The 17,674-nt window shown below is 37.9% G+C and overlaps 1 protein-coding gene across 2 annotated transcripts in view; it reads right to left on the minus strand.

Annotated features, from left to right (window-relative positions):
• The window catches only part of GPATCH2 (G-patch domain containing 2), a 134,602-nt gene that overhangs the window by 112,215 nt on the left and 4,713 nt on the right, over positions 1 to 17,674 (minus strand). For both annotated transcript variants that reach the window (XM_044426858.1, XM_044426781.1), the window contains exons 2-5: positions 15,938 to 16,654; positions 11,750 to 11,811; positions 7,085 to 7,267; positions 3,789 to 3,868 (exon numbers count right to left, since the gene is read on the minus strand). In XM_044426858.1, coding sequence (XP_044282793.1) covers positions 3,789 to 3,868; positions 7,085 to 7,267; positions 11,750 to 11,811; positions 15,938 to 16,654 — 1,042 coding nt within the window. The remainder of the gene's footprint in view (positions 1 to 3,788; positions 3,869 to 7,084; positions 7,268 to 11,749; positions 11,812 to 15,937; positions 16,655 to 17,674) is intronic.

Below are 17,674 nucleotides of genomic sequence, written 5' to 3' on the forward strand. Positions count from 1 at the left end.
AAAGCAAAACTGAAAGAAGATATTTGCCTGGAAAAGTGGGTGGCAACTACAACACAGCAAGACCCTCTAGGTTTTAAGTTTGACCTTGCAAGTTCTGTATCCTCCACTTTTTCCATCCTTCCCTGAGCCTTTAGGTGCTTGAGAAAATGGAAAACTGCAGCCCACCCCCATTATCACTGTCAAAAGCTTCTTTTAAAACAGGGTTTTTGACAGGGTTTAAGCAAGGTTATATGAAAGGGGCATATACATGTTTCATGACTGCATATATCCTTGTTTTAAAAAAAGATGTTTGTGATGAACAATCCACACTGCATAATTTATACATTTCCTGTGAAAGTAATCATTATGACTTTAATAGTGTTTTGAAACACTATTTACTACATGTAAATCCCACTGAAGAATCTGTAAATTTAAAGACTGTATACAAATAAGACACCTAGGAAATAAAAACTTCAAAAGCATCTTGATCTCAGAAGCAATGCGGAGCTTCAGAAGGTATCCTAGAGTAAGTATCACTACAAATGGATTATGTAGTCCAGAAAAAGGCTTTCCTCCATCTATATCATCTCTGACAGGTGTCTATCCAATCCATTTTTTTAAATGAGCACATCTAAAGGAAGACTATTATTAGTTCTCTAAAAGTGTAATTCCTTTTTTAAACTGCTCTTTTGCTCCCGTAAGTGGTGTGTGTGTGTGTTTCCCATGGAATCCCTTTAAGCTGCAATCCCCACCACTACCCAATATTACCTCACAGGCCACTTCCCAGCTGACAAAAATGGCTCTTCAGGATACACAAGTATAGCAAAAGAAAACGGTAGCCTACCGTACAAATAGAAACCCATTTGCATCTAGGTTTTTTTCCCATTATTTTCTGTAACCAAGCACCAAAACTTGAGCAAAGCTGAGCTTGGAAATAAGCTAAATGTAACCACTGTGATGCTAAAAAGCACAAGGGAATTGGGGGGTTTTTCCAAGGTGCCCACAGACAATGGACCCTGGATGTCCAGAAGTTAGCTACATTTGATGAAGAAACCACTAAGTGCTTAGGTTTTGGAACAACCTCTCAGGGGAAGTATAACTGGCTCCTTTACTGAGTAAGTTTAGCAGACTGGGAAAGATTATAATGTTCAGCCAGACTTTCTTCAGGATTCTGAGCTGCAATTCTGTATCTCCTTATCTGAGAGTAAGTCCCACTGAACTTTATTCCTGGGGATTGTCCTATGTTTTCTGCTGCTACTTTAATTGACTGTGAATTGTTTTTGTTTTATACTTTAAAGTTGTATTATGGTTTGATTGTATTGTTACTTTTAAGCTACTTTATATACATTTTTTTAAGAAGTGGAAGGATAAAATAGAGTAAGAAATAAAAGTTTTATGTTATCATCCAATCCTACCATGGTCCATAAGGGGTGTTTGGGCAGGATTAGTTAAAGCAGTCCCAGCATTTCCAGTACTTAGCTCATTGTACATAGCGTAGTTCTGGGAAGCTCAGCTTTATTAGATAATATGGATACAACACACTGTCAGGTTTGTATGAGCAATGCATACACAGTTTACAACTTGGCACTGTGCTCAGATGATACCTCATCAGAAAGTGTGTCCTTCCCCTACTTTTTTCTTTCAGAGATATTGAGCCACTGTTCCTGTGTAGGCATCACAACCTCATCTGCGTTAAAAGTGAAAGAATTAGGTCATCATCCCAATTCTGTTCAATGAGTTGCATTTGCAGTATTCCTTAGCTCAGGAAATTAATCTTTCTAAAAGCACTTTTGCTTCCAATGTAACTATCTAATAGCAGTAATTACTTCTTGTTCCGCATTAGCAGATGTCATAGGTATTACATTTTTTTGCCATTGGGTTTCAGCATTTTAAAGATTGCCTTTGAAATTTCCTCACTGATGACTCAAATGCATATGTGTTCTGTCTTGACAGGCCAAATTTGCAAGGGGGAAAACCTTGCAAAGCTGCCTATAAAGGAGGAAATAATGCATGGTAACTAATATTAGTGTATTATTGCCCATGTATTTAATCTTCCCTATAAAATTGTTGTATTTGCAGCAATTCACACACCTACACTACTAAGAAAACCTCACATACATGGGATGCAAGAAGATAAGACTGGATTTGTACAACATGCTTAGACTTATTGTGTGTTATTTAACAAATGATGAGTTGTGATACTCACCAGTGTCATATTGCATATCATCTCCCACTCTGGAGTGTTGTGGCATGAAAATCCAGAAAGAGAACAATAAAATCTCTCCTAACCCCCAGTCTGCTGGGTTTGTATGACACAACAAAGCTCAACTGCATATTCAAAATGGTAGATGCATAAACCCTTTGTGCGCTGCAGTTTTACAAGGGGATAAATAACCAATGGTGGGTTGTCATGTTATCCAAAGCGCAACAGCATGTCCTTTGATTTGTTTTTCCTCTACAAGCCAACATTTGATACAAGCAATTATCCAAGTAAATATTTTTTTCTGTGAAATGTATAGAGAAAATCATAAAAGCATGCCATCATCAAAAATGTATGTGTATAACCTGAATCAACAGCAGCAATTGTAGCTATATGGTGGGGGAGGGGAGGTGACCCAGAGGCTACTGTCTCCTACAATCATTTGGCTACACAAATATATACAGCTTTCTGAGAATCATTTAACACTCCAAAATATTTCCTGTATGCTACAATTTAAACATCCACACTGTATGTTCTGGGCAGAAGACAGGGCTTCAACTATTGAGACATTGTACCAGAAAACAATTCTTACCTCTCCTTACATGTATACAGATACAGTATATCTCCATCAATTGAAACTTAATCACCTTTTTACAATTTAGAGGGGGAAGGCAGTTTTTAGCGTGGTTAAGCCATGTATCATCAATACCATGAAGTTAACCTATCAGTTGTAATAGCTTCTATAAAATACCAGAGAGAGATTGCAATAAGCCTAGAAAATGGGCTACAAATCCCAGATATGCTCAAGCAAGCAGTGAACCAAAAATAAAAATAGGAAGATCTGAAACCAGCAACTAGATACCATTCATCTGATTCATTACCCTTAAAGGTAAAGTTCACAGGCCAAGGTTTTAAAACAGATTATTCAACTCAGAGCTGCTATTTCTAAACACAGAAATTTAAAATTCTCTTCAGTTACCCAAAATGGTTTCTACATATGCTTCCCTCCCCCAATTTGCTATTGCATTTATTAAGTGAGCAAGCACTTGTTTTAGCTATTCTCTACAGTTTCAAACTAAACTGATAGTGTGTTTTCTATTTTCAGATTAACTATGCCTTCTATCAAAATCAGAGGAATTCTGAGATTGCTATACAATAGAATTACGTTATTGGTAATTATACTAAAAGTGAACAGACTAGTCTAAACATATCTATGACTACAGCTGTACAGAAATAGAAGAGGAACTGCATATAATCCTTAAACTAATTTCTACCCATCACACCAAAAAATGATTTTGGGGTAAAAGATACATGGAAGCATTTCCATAATTAAAAGATGACCACCTCAGTTTAATACATAAAGCACCTGTAGACTATATTTAATGCTGTCAATTTGACCTTCAGAAACAGCATTCATGTTCTGTTCAAAAAATTGGTGTAGTTCTGAAAGGAGAGGCAACAACTATTAAAAATGTCAAAAGTGTTGCTTAGTGTTGCTTCTCTGATTTTCACACAACCATTTTCACTTATTCACAAACAGTAGATACTTTTAAATCCTATAATTTAACAGGAAAGTGTAGGTCATTGTAAATTATGAAAGGCAGCCTACCATTGTGGTTGAATTTCCTGCAGCTTTTTTGATGTTCCTTGCTGGCATTCCATGAAGGTGACTAAATCTTGTCTGGAAATCTACAAAACAGAATTACAACTCAATTTAAACGCATGAAATACCAATAGATTCACAATCTAGAGTCAAACTATGAAAAAGGATCCCTTCTCCTTGTTCATTAATTTTTTGTTAGACTTTGCTTTGCTTTATTGTGTACAACCACTAAACAGAGTAAATGCTAGTCAGATGAATTTACTACTTATGAAAAAAATTCTCAATAATATTCAACTGTAAGACAATGTAAAATCCACATTTGGTGTTACTATGTATTATACTGTTGTATGACTGACAACTTACTAGAATGCTCAAACACACATAATGTTACCCTGCACTAGTTATGATAGTATACAGAGAAACTTTCTGATGTAGATGACACAGTTACATTGTTGGAAATAAAATGAAGCAAATGCTCCTGCTCTATTGTCTATCAATTCATTTTTACATGGTACATTATCAGGCATAGACCACCTAAGGGTGATCCTTATGTTTCTCTTATTGCTTTCATGGCACCAGAGCCAATTCATATGCAGATGATACCACTCTAATGGCAGAAAGTAAAGAGGAACTAAACAGCCTCTTGATGTGGGTGAAGGAGAAGAGCGCAAAAGTTGGCTTGAAACTCAACATTAAGAAAACCAAGATCATGGCATTCGGTCCTCTCACTTCCTGGCAAATAGAAGGGGAAGAAATGGAGGTAGTGACAGATTTTATTTTCCTGGGCTCCAAGATCACTGCAGATGGGGACTGCAGCCAAGAAATTAAAAGACGCTTGCTCCTGGGGAGGAAAGCTATGGCAAATCTAGACAGCATACTAAAAAGCAGAGACATCACCCTGCCAACAAAAGTGCGTATAGTCAAGGCTATGGCTTTCCCAGTTGCAATGTATGGCTGCGAAAGCTGGACCATAAGGAAGGCTGAGTGCTGAAGAATTGAGGCCTTTGAATTGTGGTGCTGGAGAAGACTCCTGCGAGTCCCCTGGACTGCAAGGTGATCAAACCAGTCAGTCTTAGAGGAGATCAACCCTGACTGCTCTTTAGAAGGCCAGATACTGAAGATGAAACTTAAATACTTTGGCCACCTAATGAGAAGGAAGGACTCCCTGGAGAAGAGCCTAATGCTGGGAACAACAGATGGCAAAAAAAGAAGGGGGCAGTAGAGAATGAGGTGGCTAGATGGAGTCACTGAAGCAGTTGGTGTGAGCTTGAGTGGACTCTGAGGGATGGTGGAGGACAGGAAGGCCTGGAGGAATGTTGTCCATGGGGTCGCAATGGGTCAGACACGACTTCATGATTAACAACCACCAATGCCGTGAACTGGGTAGCTGGGAGGTAATTTTGGCATGTGTCATTTACTGTCCAAACTGCTTTTGTCAGTTACTGCTACTGAAATGGGAAAAACTAATGTTTGCTAGAGACCATGGGAGGAGAGCAAAACCAAAAAACTATAAAAATAAGAACTGGATCATACCATGTAATCCAGCATACTGTTCCTAGGTAAACCAGATGGACATGGGAAGCCATGAATGCAAACAGGTTATGAGTGCAACAGCGCCCTCCCACTCCTACGGCCACGCAGCCAGTATTGAAAAGCATCCTGCCTCTGATACCGAAGGCAATATATAGCCATCATGACTAGTGTTCATTGATAGCCTTGTCCCCCATGATAACTCTTGAATAATGCTACCTACAACTATTTGAAAAGGTAACTTTTTTTCAGCCATAACTGCATTTAAGACAATATATTTCTGAGTTCTTGAGAGCTGCAAAGGAACAACTCACTAAAGCTTAAAAGCCAATATCTATTACTGGGCTTGCTTTTTAAGTATGAAAGACAGAATGAATATCAGTGGATTTAGAAAAGTAGCCATGGAAAACATAATGGAAGTTTGGAAATTTATGAAAGCTCAGTGAGAGATTTCTGCAACAACAATGGGGAATGTAGTGTTTACAAAAAGGAAAAAAAATCCCACTGAAATTTGTGAGAACTTATACAATGATGCAAACAATTATGGTTCAGATCCAGGATGTGCCTTTTGCAGATAGAAGGGCTTCTTGCATTTCTGGAAGGCTTTCAGTCAGGGAAAGTGGAAAACATCTCCACTGGCATGAATGGGGAAGATGGTAATCTTCCCTGCCCCCCAAAGTGCCGTCCTCTCTCTCTCTCATGAACATCTACTCTACAGTGTTGGGGACCAGGACTGAAAGGGAGATTGGCCAAGTTCACCTCTCTACCCTCCGCGGGGCATAGTGCCCTCAGTGGAACCCTGCTCAGGGAGTGCTTCTACAGGCAGAAGCCAATACGGGATCCAAGCCTATGGTCACTGCATGTGATTCTTTTAAGCCCCCCTCCCCTCCACATATCAGAAGTTGGACATCATCATAGCTAAACAGTTTGTAGCTATGAATACTTTGAACAATGGTATTGTATTCCTATCCCATTTTTACAGTTTTTCTTGATCTTTCTGCATTCTCTTACTTCTTTGGTGATAACATTCTCAGTCTATGACATTTGTAATATACTACAATAAATCCAAATTTCAAAAGTTACCTTTTTCTATGGTAGTCTGTGTTAGTCCATGATTCCATACCATTCAGTAGAACTGATACACAGCACACAATGCACAGTCTCAAGGCTAATGTTAAGTTTTTGTTACATATTACAATTGTCATCTTAAAAAGCTAGTCCAGGCCATCTGTATCCTAACTTCTATTGCATTATTATGACCCAATTATTTGCTCAGTTAAATCCCAATATATTTATATTTATCAATCTACTCAATCCACATTTCCATTCTGAATTTTTAACTGTATATCTTGGACTACTTCCTTTTTCTAAGTACCACATATTTGGTTTTTTTTACATCAAGTTTCTGACCATGTTTATTCCTTATATGTTGAATGTAGTTGATAAACTCTCCATTAACAACAATATCAGCATGTTATTCTTTAAAGATGTTATTAGGGCACAAATTAAAAGTATACATCCTTCTTGTCAGTTAAAGTTTCTCATTATAAAAATATCCCTTGAATCAAGACTTCTGTTTACCAACAACTCCATTATCTTGTCATGTTTTACTTTGTCAAAAGCATTCTTGTACTAAATAAAGCAAGGATGAAATAAAAAGAAAGTAAGAAGAGTCTTTGATCACAAACCTTGGCTTCCATTAACAATCAGCAACACCTGCCAAAGGATATAAATCTTAAAATGAGTTATGCTGACATTTAAAAGCTGCTGACCTCTTTTGCCTGAATGGGACATAAGAGGGAAGCTTCCTGTTAAGATACTTTCAAAGACTGGATCAGGCAATTCTTTCTCTAGTTCTGATGGCTCTTCCTTTTCCCACCAGGGAATGATCCCAGTGATTCCACAAGCACCTCCAGGTTCACTTTCATGAAACCAGTCACTCTGCTCATCATCTCCTGTGTTAACACAATAAAAAAGGAAGACTAGGGTTTATTATCCACAGAACAACTTTTTTCTTTCCTGCTGTACTATAGTAGCTTCTGTAATGCAGCTCAAGCATGAAAAGTATTGTCACCAACATGAGGACATAAAATGTAATCTTTTACAAACAGTTTGGATATGTGAAAAACAACACACTAATCTTTTTTCTGTAAACAGCAAGGAAATCTATTCAAGTTATTGCTATTTCAACACAAACAGCAGATAGAATTAATCTCCTGCAGGGAATTAAAAGGTATAGAACTGTGAAACCAGTCCTTTGCACTTGATAATGTTATATAATTAGCCTAATTTCATGATTTGTATGGTATATAAAAGGGGGAACTATCATGAACAGATGTGACCAAACAGAATTAACCGGATTAAGTTCATTAAGAAATAAGTTTTGAAAAAGTTGCTTTTAAATGAAGGATGACAGTGCCACAAGAAACAAAAAGAGTCCAGGGATATTTTAATGGTTCTTTGATACAAAAATCTGAAAGAAAAACAAAATTAAGCAGTCTGAACAACATCTGAAACTCTCATGTGCATAACTTAAATTTTAGTACCCAAAAGCCATGTTTAAATTTCTGGGCAGGGCAGACAGCTGCAGAGGCACAGGTGGTAATAGGGCAGGTGGTCAAGGATGACATTATGAAAATGCATCCAATTGTGGAAAGGGCTCTACAGCTTAGCTGATGAGAACATGACTCCCTGGAGACAGCAAAGAGTGACAGCCTGCTCAGCAACATAAAAGAGATGCAGCCTCCTTTGGCAGTGACAATTTTGAGATGGAAAGTTGCATGATTCGGGAATACTGTTCAAGTTCTTCTGGAGAACAATAAAATAAAGATTAATATTCCTTAGGTGAAGCCTCACACTCTTCTCTTGATGAGAGACCATGTGCAAAATTTGGGGCCTGTGGCTTTCTTTCGTTTTTTTTTTAAAGCACTGAATCCTACTTAAGCTTTATGCAACACATAAAGGAGATGACGCAGTAGCTACTATATTATTGGCACTACTTATCACAGCTGCTTTTCACAACTGCTTATCATGATAACCAGAACTGTTATCATGAGATAGCCCTGCTGGAGAAGGAAACACAGCGATATGATTCCTGCAAATTCCTACTTCTCCTTGCAGCATTCTGTGTCCTGCAGAAAGCTGCTCTGGACAGTGAAGGAACAACATTGCAACTAGCACTTAGGTCTATGATGAATCAGGTTGTGACCAGATTAAAGCTCCTATTCCATTTTATTCTTTTAAAAAATCTTGAGGCTGGATCTACGTGGAACTCATTGCCTAATTTCATGACAAACAACCCTGCCTGGTTACTATGGTTGGCAGCTTTTTATCTTGATGTGTCTGACAGACAATTGGGTACATGGTGGTAATTTGTCTCCCTTCTGCCATGGCTTTCCTTCTCACATTTCCTGATGGTACTCCGGGAAACAATGTAGGGAGGAATGAGGTTCCTCTCTTTGACAGTCATGATCATAAACTGATTTTTGCTCACTGTAGGTATCAGGCAACCTGTCTGGTGGAAACAGGGCACAAGTGCAGCAAAGAGACCAAGGGTCTAATCAGGCACCCTTCCTTCCACCTCTAGAGGTGAGTACTGGGGCAGGAGTAGGATACCTAATGCATGCTCAGGCAAAATTGGGGGAGGGGGGGAATCAGGTGAATAGGGCAGTGGAAAGGAGTAGTATCAGTCAGCTGAACCCTATCCTGCCCGCTCTATGAAAAGCTGTGACACCCATCTGATTTGCCAAGTGTCCCCCCACCTGTGCAAGCCAGAGGGAAGCCCCTCACTCCAGTGGGAGGGGTGGAAATCAACTGGGCAGCAGCATCATTCAGCTGATTCCCCTGCTAACTTCCCCCCCATCCCTGTTCTCACTGCTTGCTTTTCCTGCAAGCAGTAGACACCTCTCTGGGTGGTAGGAGCAACTATGGGGGTCTTGGTGTGGGAATCAGCTGAGTGGTGCAGCCCCCAACTGGGCACAGGCACCCACCTGATTCTCACTCCTCCCTCTGGCACACTTGGGGGGAATCAGCTGAGAGGTGCTATGTCTTTCCCAGCATCAACTACTTGATCATCTACTTCTGCCCCAAAGAAGAGGTGGCAGAGTGGAGACTTCTCTTACAGCTGTGCAAAAGAGTGGCTGTCAGTGACACCCTCTGCTAGCCACTTGGCAAGACTGAAAATGGTCGCCTCTTGCCAAATGGCTCTTTGGTTTTGCATTGGTACCGTGAGTCAAATTTTCCAGATTCTGATGACACAACCAAACCATTGTGGTACTGAGAAGCCACAGAACAGACTGCTGTTTAATTTGTGGCTTCTAAGAACCAAAGGTACCATACTGATATACCATAATAGTTGGGACAATACAACAGAACAACAATGGTAAAAAAAACCAACACAACATATTATGGCCTATGAACCTACCTATTGTGTTTTTAGTTTCTAAAAGTGTAAAGAACATAAAATCTCAGATACAACATTTTAAAACAAAATAAACTCTCTACACATAAAAGTTTCTAAGGTATAGGTATGGAAGTGACACCATCACTAGAAATATTTTTTTCACTATTATCACAATTTAAGATGCTTATTAAAGGGAATTATTTAAAGATGTGGTAATATTCCAGCTCATCCAATTTAGAGTTTGCCTCCCTGTTCTCCCACCCAATAGTTTTTGCTAGATGGGCTTCTGTTCACTTCCAAGGGGGAAGGAAGGAGGCTAGAGACACCACTGGACAGGACATACTCTGGTCAAACCCATCTCTTCCTATCCCAGCCCACCAAAATTCTCCCTTTCCCTCCTCTCTGAAGTCACTTTTCTCAACACACAGGGCAGCTGGCACAATTCTGTGTAGAGTTGGATGACTGGTTCCCTCTTCCAAGGCTGAAGCAATGTCTCCAACCTCAGAGGAGGGCAATTCCCAGGATCCTAGGGCCCCTCAGCAGGTATCTAGGAAAGTAGGATTGCTTCTTAATAAAATGAGCTTTCAGTGGCTGTTTTTGTCAACTAGATTTGAGTACATTTAAAGATCTAACAATGCAGTACTGACAGAAGGGCACTATTCGTCAACTTGAGTTATCACAACTGTACAAAAAAGGAGGGGTATTTTTGGTCATCTTCACACTCTGTTTAAAAAGGGACTCTGTTAGCACATGTGCCCAAGGACAGAAAACGGGGGATAGATAAGGTAACACACCATCTGTTAACCACAGTTAGAGAGTGACCAGTAACCCTAAAAAAAAAGAAATCCCAGCTACTTACTTCAGTATAGTCTTAAGGAGACTAAATTTGAGACTAGTGCTTTTGAAGAATAGAAAATACATGACTTAAAAAGAAGTACATATTTCTGAATTCTGTTACCGTGAAATAGGACAGTGTCTGCACTCTGAAGGTTTTGAACTGGGCTAAAGTACACTCAAATACTACAATCAAAAACACCATGTTGCATGACCATATATAAAAATCACATTTGCCTTTTATCACTGAATTTTGTTCATTTAATTCCACTTTAAACAAATTTTGCAATTATTATATGGGATACCAAAGCGAGAAAGATGATTTCTTCACCATTGCCAACCTACATATATGTTGAAATCACACTGTTAAATATAACTTAATATGTGGAGCAACATTATATGGGGTTAGTCTACTGGCCTACCTAGTTCTGAGGATTTTCCCAGTTCTGCTACACAAGTTTGTTAAGTAGAGATATATGGCATAAAACCTGGGATATCTTCCATGATCAATGAGTTATGGCTTTTGATTACAATACCTTAGAATTTCCTTATTTCATACGTAGCAGTTAAATGCCTTATTCCCTCACCATCACCACTACAATCTGCTTTTTAAAGATTTTAAACCTTTGAGAATTTTTTGACATGTCAAAATGACCAACATTAATACAACTGAAACAAGTTTAGAATCTTGTGTGGTGGTACCACTTGCAGAATTAGGAGGCTGTTTGTGGGGTGAAAAACCCAGTGCATTAACAGTGCTTTAACAGGTGAGATAGCACTGGGGACAAGTCATGCCCTCATTTTGGCATTTAAACCCTTATGCTTGATTGCACAAATTGCTGTTATAGCACTGTGATTCATAGTAATTATCCAGTGGAAAAAACTGATAACTACAAAAGGACATAGGAAGTTTTTTATCTACATCAAAAGAAAAAAAACCCCACAACATTTTAGTGTTCACAAAAACTTAACCAAAAGACAACTTATGCTTAAAGTTACTAATAAGTGGACTCCACATTTATCTTGGGCCCTAAACATAAAAATATTTGCATGGTTTAAAAAAAGAAAACTGACCAAATGAAATCCACATTTGCTATGCAGAAGTTTAAAAATTTGAGATATACATCACCTACTTATGCAGTGCTTTAAGGCCTGAAACTGACACAATTTTTATAATAAAAAAATGAAACTGTTTCAGTACCTTGTCTTCCCTCATCATTGGTAAATAAACCAGCATCACTACTGCTCAGACTGCTGGATTCACTGTAATAATGGAGAGAGAGAAACAAATCAAAAGTGCAATTGATATCCCAGTCATAAAATTTTAAAGAGACAAGATTGCACTCAGATGAAACTTAAGCCTTAACAAAACCTAAAAGAAAATAAGATGATTTTTTTAAAAAAAGGGAGAAAAATCAAACTGCAAATATCCCAGTTCCATTAAATACAGAACGTATTATTTTTGGCACATAAAACCACAGGAATCTAATGGGACCCTGACAGTAAGCCAGATGTGACTGCAATGAGGTGCTGACACAATTGATGCATTTTATTATCTGTTTCCATCAAATGCTCACTGCTCCTTTCTTATGCTGTGCAATTCAGCTTGATCCCAAACGCTACTGCTTGGTTAAAAAAGCGGATACGGGGGGGGGGGGGTAGAGAAATCTCAATCAGAACCATTCTGAGCACATTAAATAGAAATGTCCAGAAACGTAAAGACTTTTTCTTAACATTTACAAATATTCTGAAAGATATACTACATAAAAATACACACTGTGATTCTAATATTTAGAAGAAGAAAGCATATTTACATGATACCAACCTATAAAATCAAAGGTCACCCTGAGCATAAACAAGTATGATTAATGTGATCAAAATAGCAAAATAATAATAATTAGGTTGCAATTCACTTCCATGCAATTTCTGAGGGATTGCTTTGCACATAATGTTTCTACATGTAACATTTACACATTTAATCTATACATGTAAAGCATAAGTGCACAAATGCCAATATACACTTATGAGCATTATGAATGTAAATACATTGAGGAGTTGAGTGATAAGTGCCTGTGAAGGCAGCACCCAAACATTCTTACATATAATGTATGAAGCAGCCCTGTGCCTTGAAACAAAAGCACATAAGGATGCCATTTCAGTAGGACCAGTGTTTTTCACACCGTATGTGATTATTCTGTCTATGAGGTTTTAAGTTATTAAAATCTAACCACACCAAAGACTCTTGAAAGACTCTGTTATTTGCAATTTAATCTTTATATATATGTACGTATGTATGTATGTATGTATGTATGAATGAGGTGGTGTTTAAAACTTTAAATCTTCATTCCCCCATATCTGAAATTATTTCTCCCATCCCCCTGAAATGGAATCCACTGACTTCCTATTTATCTACAAGGAAGAATGATTTCCATTTATGAAAGCCACAAAGGAGGAGATGCGTTCCTTTTCTTTTAGGAATCATAGAAACCCACAATGCTTTAGAGAACAAACATATCTGTGACATTAAACTAGCCTCCTACAGGTCACTGTGGACAGTAACTTTATATGAACAGAAGCGAGGCTTGAAATTAGACACATATACCCCCTGTGATTTAAGTTCTAACATTCCCGCTCTTTTAATGATCCTTCAGCTGCATGAGGTGCAAAAGCAATTTTATGACTGTCAATTCCAAAGATCTGGAAAATGTTTACAGTGTAGTTAAGCCACCCAAAACTGTTCATTTGGGTCCAATTGTGCTCACTCATAAAATCAAGGAAAATGGATTCAAATGGAAAAAACAACTTGGGAGCAGCTGAGGAGTTCTTATAGATATGAAACTGCATTCAAAGAAGCGGATAACAGCTATGACCAGAAGTGCTTTTTATTACAACTTCTGGTCTACTAGCTCTACTCAAGAGACTTAAACCACCACCACCCATTATTACCTATACCTCCAGGTTTAACTACTACAATGATCTCTCTGTGTGGTTGCCTTCCAAAAGGATTCAAAAGCTGCACAGTATCAAATGCAATAATTTTCCTTCTTCAAAGAAGGATGGTAGGATCATGTGATTGATACTGCAGAAATGACACATGGTTTTGTTTAATTTAAACTGCTGATATTTACCTGTAAAGGTAATAAGTTCTGAGCCAACTGTGGCCCTCCAAATATTGTGGCCTAAAACTCCCATTAGCCCTAGCCAATGGTGAAGGATCATGAGAGTTGCAGACCAAAACATCTGGAGAGTCACAATTTCCCTACCCCTGCCCTAGGCTTTTTGCCCCTACATATATTTCAGTGCTTCTCCCTATATAAGTCCAACCACCAACCTGCTGTGACTGCCTGAAAAAGAATGCTCAATTTATACTACAATACATTTGAAGAAGTATTTGTCCATAAGCACTCTCCAAATTAAAGAGCTTCCTCCCTAATAAAACCTATCGGGGTGTTACTGTAAAGACTTTTAGAAAAAGCCTGATTCATTTTATCTGATATTTTAATGCATTATTTTAATTTTCATTTGGTATTTAGTAATGCATTCACAGTTAGGAATATAGGAATCTACTTTACATTGAGTTATACCACATCAAGCTTACTACTGTAGACTGACACTGATTCTCCCAGAGTTTTGGGCAGGATCCTTCCCAGCCTTGGCTGGAGTTGCCAGCAACATAACCTAAGTGCAGACCACTAAGCTACAGTCCATCCCAAATAATGGGACTGGGCAGTAAATATTTACAGGGGAATAGAGACAGTAACTGCTTTAATTAACTAAAATGATTGTAGAAAAACAGCCTTTGTGATGACATGCTTGTTGAAAGATATATACTTAGTCTAAAGTGCAATTTGCAGATGAAAAAACTGGATTATCAAGGGTATTAATATGGTAAACTGGGTAGAGCTCTGCAGTTCCACTCATACAGAAAGAAAAATGTAAAGTATGAACTGCTGACCATAACATTTTGTTTTTGATATTCTTCCAACCCTTGACCCTACAAGGAGGCTGGTAACCAAAAAGTGTAGAATCCTTTTTCCTGACCATCTCCCAGTATCTCACAACCTTCTACTCAACAGACTATTATGTATTTATATGTATTTTGCAACAGTAACATATTAGGCCCACTTCTCACTTCATAACTATATTATTAGCTTACTTAAATTTCAGGGAATATAAAAGTTCCCAAAAATGTAGACTTTTTCTGAACTCTTGACTTCTTAGGAGAAAGACAGAAAGGAGCAATAAAGTATCCTCCACTAAGGGCAGACCTGCAACCTGTATGGCTGACTTCCATGAATGCCTAGTTCAGCTTGGGCAAGCAAGCATAACACTGAATACAGAAGTGAACTACTGCACACCAGAGGGACACAGCAGAAGTGGAGAACGAAGACAAGTTTTTTAAAAAAATCAAGCACACAACCTAAAATTTGCAGTTAATCTAGGGCAAGTAAAAATCAGTAAGGAAAAACATTCTTGACACGTCTTTCAAGACTAATTCTGGCAGCAAAGAACCAGATTAATTTTAAATTTAACTTGAACCCTTCCCTGGATTCCACTTGTTTACACCATTTCTCATCCCCGCAATCATATGTGAGTGGCAAAAGCCGCCAGTTTCTCTGTGTTTTATGCTTAAAACAAACAAAAATCAAGAGTTTCTGCAACAAGGAAAAGCTGCATTCTGCATGAAATATGCAAGTTTCTATCATTTCTTTTAATCTGTATAATTTTCCTACAATTTTATTATATATTCACTCTTTAGTACTGTAAGATTAAGTGGTCAGTGTTCATTTTCTTTCTATCACCATCTTTCATGCTCGCCATGAAACATAAGGCAGTATTTAATGCAGCACAACAGAAACCTAGCTGCAGTGATTGGAAAGAGGGAAACACTTCATTTCTGGAAAGGGGGAAGTCTGCAGTGTTTTCAGGAAGGAATTCCATTGATCTATTCCATACTGGAACTGAGAGTTTCTGATCGTTTCCAGGATTACTGTGCAAGCACTAGGTCTTGATGCACAAGCAGTGGGTCCCTCTAGCACAATAAAACTGAAGCTGAGAAAGTACGGCAATAACATTGGGTAATCTCCATTGTTTAAAATGGGTATAATAAAGCTTGACGTTATCACCCTTCTATTTTCAGAACAATTGCAAATGTTATTTACATGGCTCAATAAAGAAAATACTTTTCAGGCACTAAAATGATTTCCTAATTAAAATACCCATATTAGGGGCTTTATTGTTGAAAATGGCAGGAAGTCTTTAAACAATTTTAAATATACACTTTATAGTACATTATTATATTTTATATTTAAATATAGGAAGAATACTTTAGCATACATAATCATCACAATATAAAAAGAAAAGAATGAAATTAAAAGTTAAAAGTAACCTGTCACTCATGTTTTCATCGGAGCCTTTCTGCTCTTCATAATCCATTTTATCCTTGCTTGCATGGTTGATTTCATCATTCTCTATTACAACTCCTTCATCCAAAATTTCTGCTCCTTGCCTATTTGCTGCTAGTTTCCTTTTTTTAACTTTGCTCTTTATTAGTTCTTGATGTTGACAAGATCTGCTGTCATTGTCCATTTCTTGATCCTTAATGTTATCCTGCTGTTGGGGTAATGTCAGTGTGTTTGTTACTTCTGAAGGTAGATCAATTGCCATTCGTTTCACCTTCCGTCGCCTACGCAGAGTCCTATTTCCTAAGTTGTCAACTGCTAAATCAGGTTCATGCCACAGAGGCCTTTTACCTCTGAGGTTATTTAAATTTGAAGTTGGCCTGCGTTTTGCAACCAGCAACTGGTCATCAGAGTCACTATGGTCTTTCTTATTATTAGCATGAGTCTCTCTATAATCCTTGTTTGGTTCCTCGAGGCTGGAATCAGAACCTTCACTTAAACAATGACCAGTTTCCCAGGGGTGATGAGTATTAAATGAACGTCTTTTTCTTCCTCTTCGTTTTCGGGCCTGGCGTTTTAGAAGACATGAGACACTGCGAGAATGATCTCCTGTATCTGCAAAACCTCCTCTTGCTTGTTCTGAACTTTCTTCCAGTGCTGAGACCAGATCATGAACTAGTTCCTCCATTGTCTTACTGAAATGCCTATAATTAGGAAAAACATAATGCAAATTATAATTAAATGAAAGCAAATTAAAAATCCAATCAAAAGCAATGAGCATCATGAGAATTCTTGCCTATTTTGGCAATAAATGAAGGGCTTCAGAACACAGAAATACCAAAAAGATTATCCTCTGTCATTTCCTATTTCTCCTACACCTGTGCTACTGCTGTGAAGGAATTCTTGTTTAATCAATGTCTGGATGCAGACATTTTCTTTCCTAACCACTTTTCATGCAAATGATGCATGAAACTCGGAATATTAAGTATCTTCACCAACACCTTTACAAATACATGGAACATCCAGATTCCAGTGTTCTTTGGGCATGGGATCACTGACTGCAGTAGTTAAGTGTTCTAATCATTTAAACCAGCATACACTGGTCACATATTTACATTTTATTCTGTTATTAAGGGAAATGCTTAGGGTGGAGGGCAGAAATCAGATGCATTTAAATTATCCAGCAGTCCAATATTTAAGCTACCCAGAGAGCCTATGGCTAGTGGGGCAGCATATAAATCAAGTAATAAATAAATAAATTGCAAATTTCAGCTATTATACCTACAGCTCAGCATGTGAACAGTATAATCCAAACAAGACTGAAGCCAGAAGGGCAGAGTTACAATTTAGACGAATGTAATGACTGCATAACAGCAAAATTACAGAAAACAAAACAAAAAAAACACTTAAAAACATTTCAGAAGGCAATGCAAAATTGACATTTTAATTATGTGTCTTGTTTCAACAACATGCACTTATTCTTACAAGTGTATAACTACTCTTACAAGTGCAGAATTATTCATCTGTCCTAGTACCTGTTCCAGAGTATCTGTATTTGGTCATTTCATTTATGTTAACAACAGAACAATTTTTATTTATTTTTAATGGCAAGGCACCTTGCATTTATGGATACGACAGGAAATAATGCAAATTAAAATATTTTATCCCATATTGTTCTTCTGATAAATCTGAAGATATTCTTTGAAGAGTCCCGGCAGAAACCT

The sequence above is a fragment of the Varanus komodoensis genome, unplaced genomic scaffold, assembly GCF_004798865.1.
Source record: "Varanus komodoensis strain SLA01 unplaced genomic scaffold, ASM479886v1 scaffold1, whole genome shotgun sequence".
Taxonomy (NCBI): domain Eukaryota; kingdom Metazoa; phylum Chordata; class Lepidosauria; order Squamata; family Varanidae; genus Varanus; species Varanus komodoensis.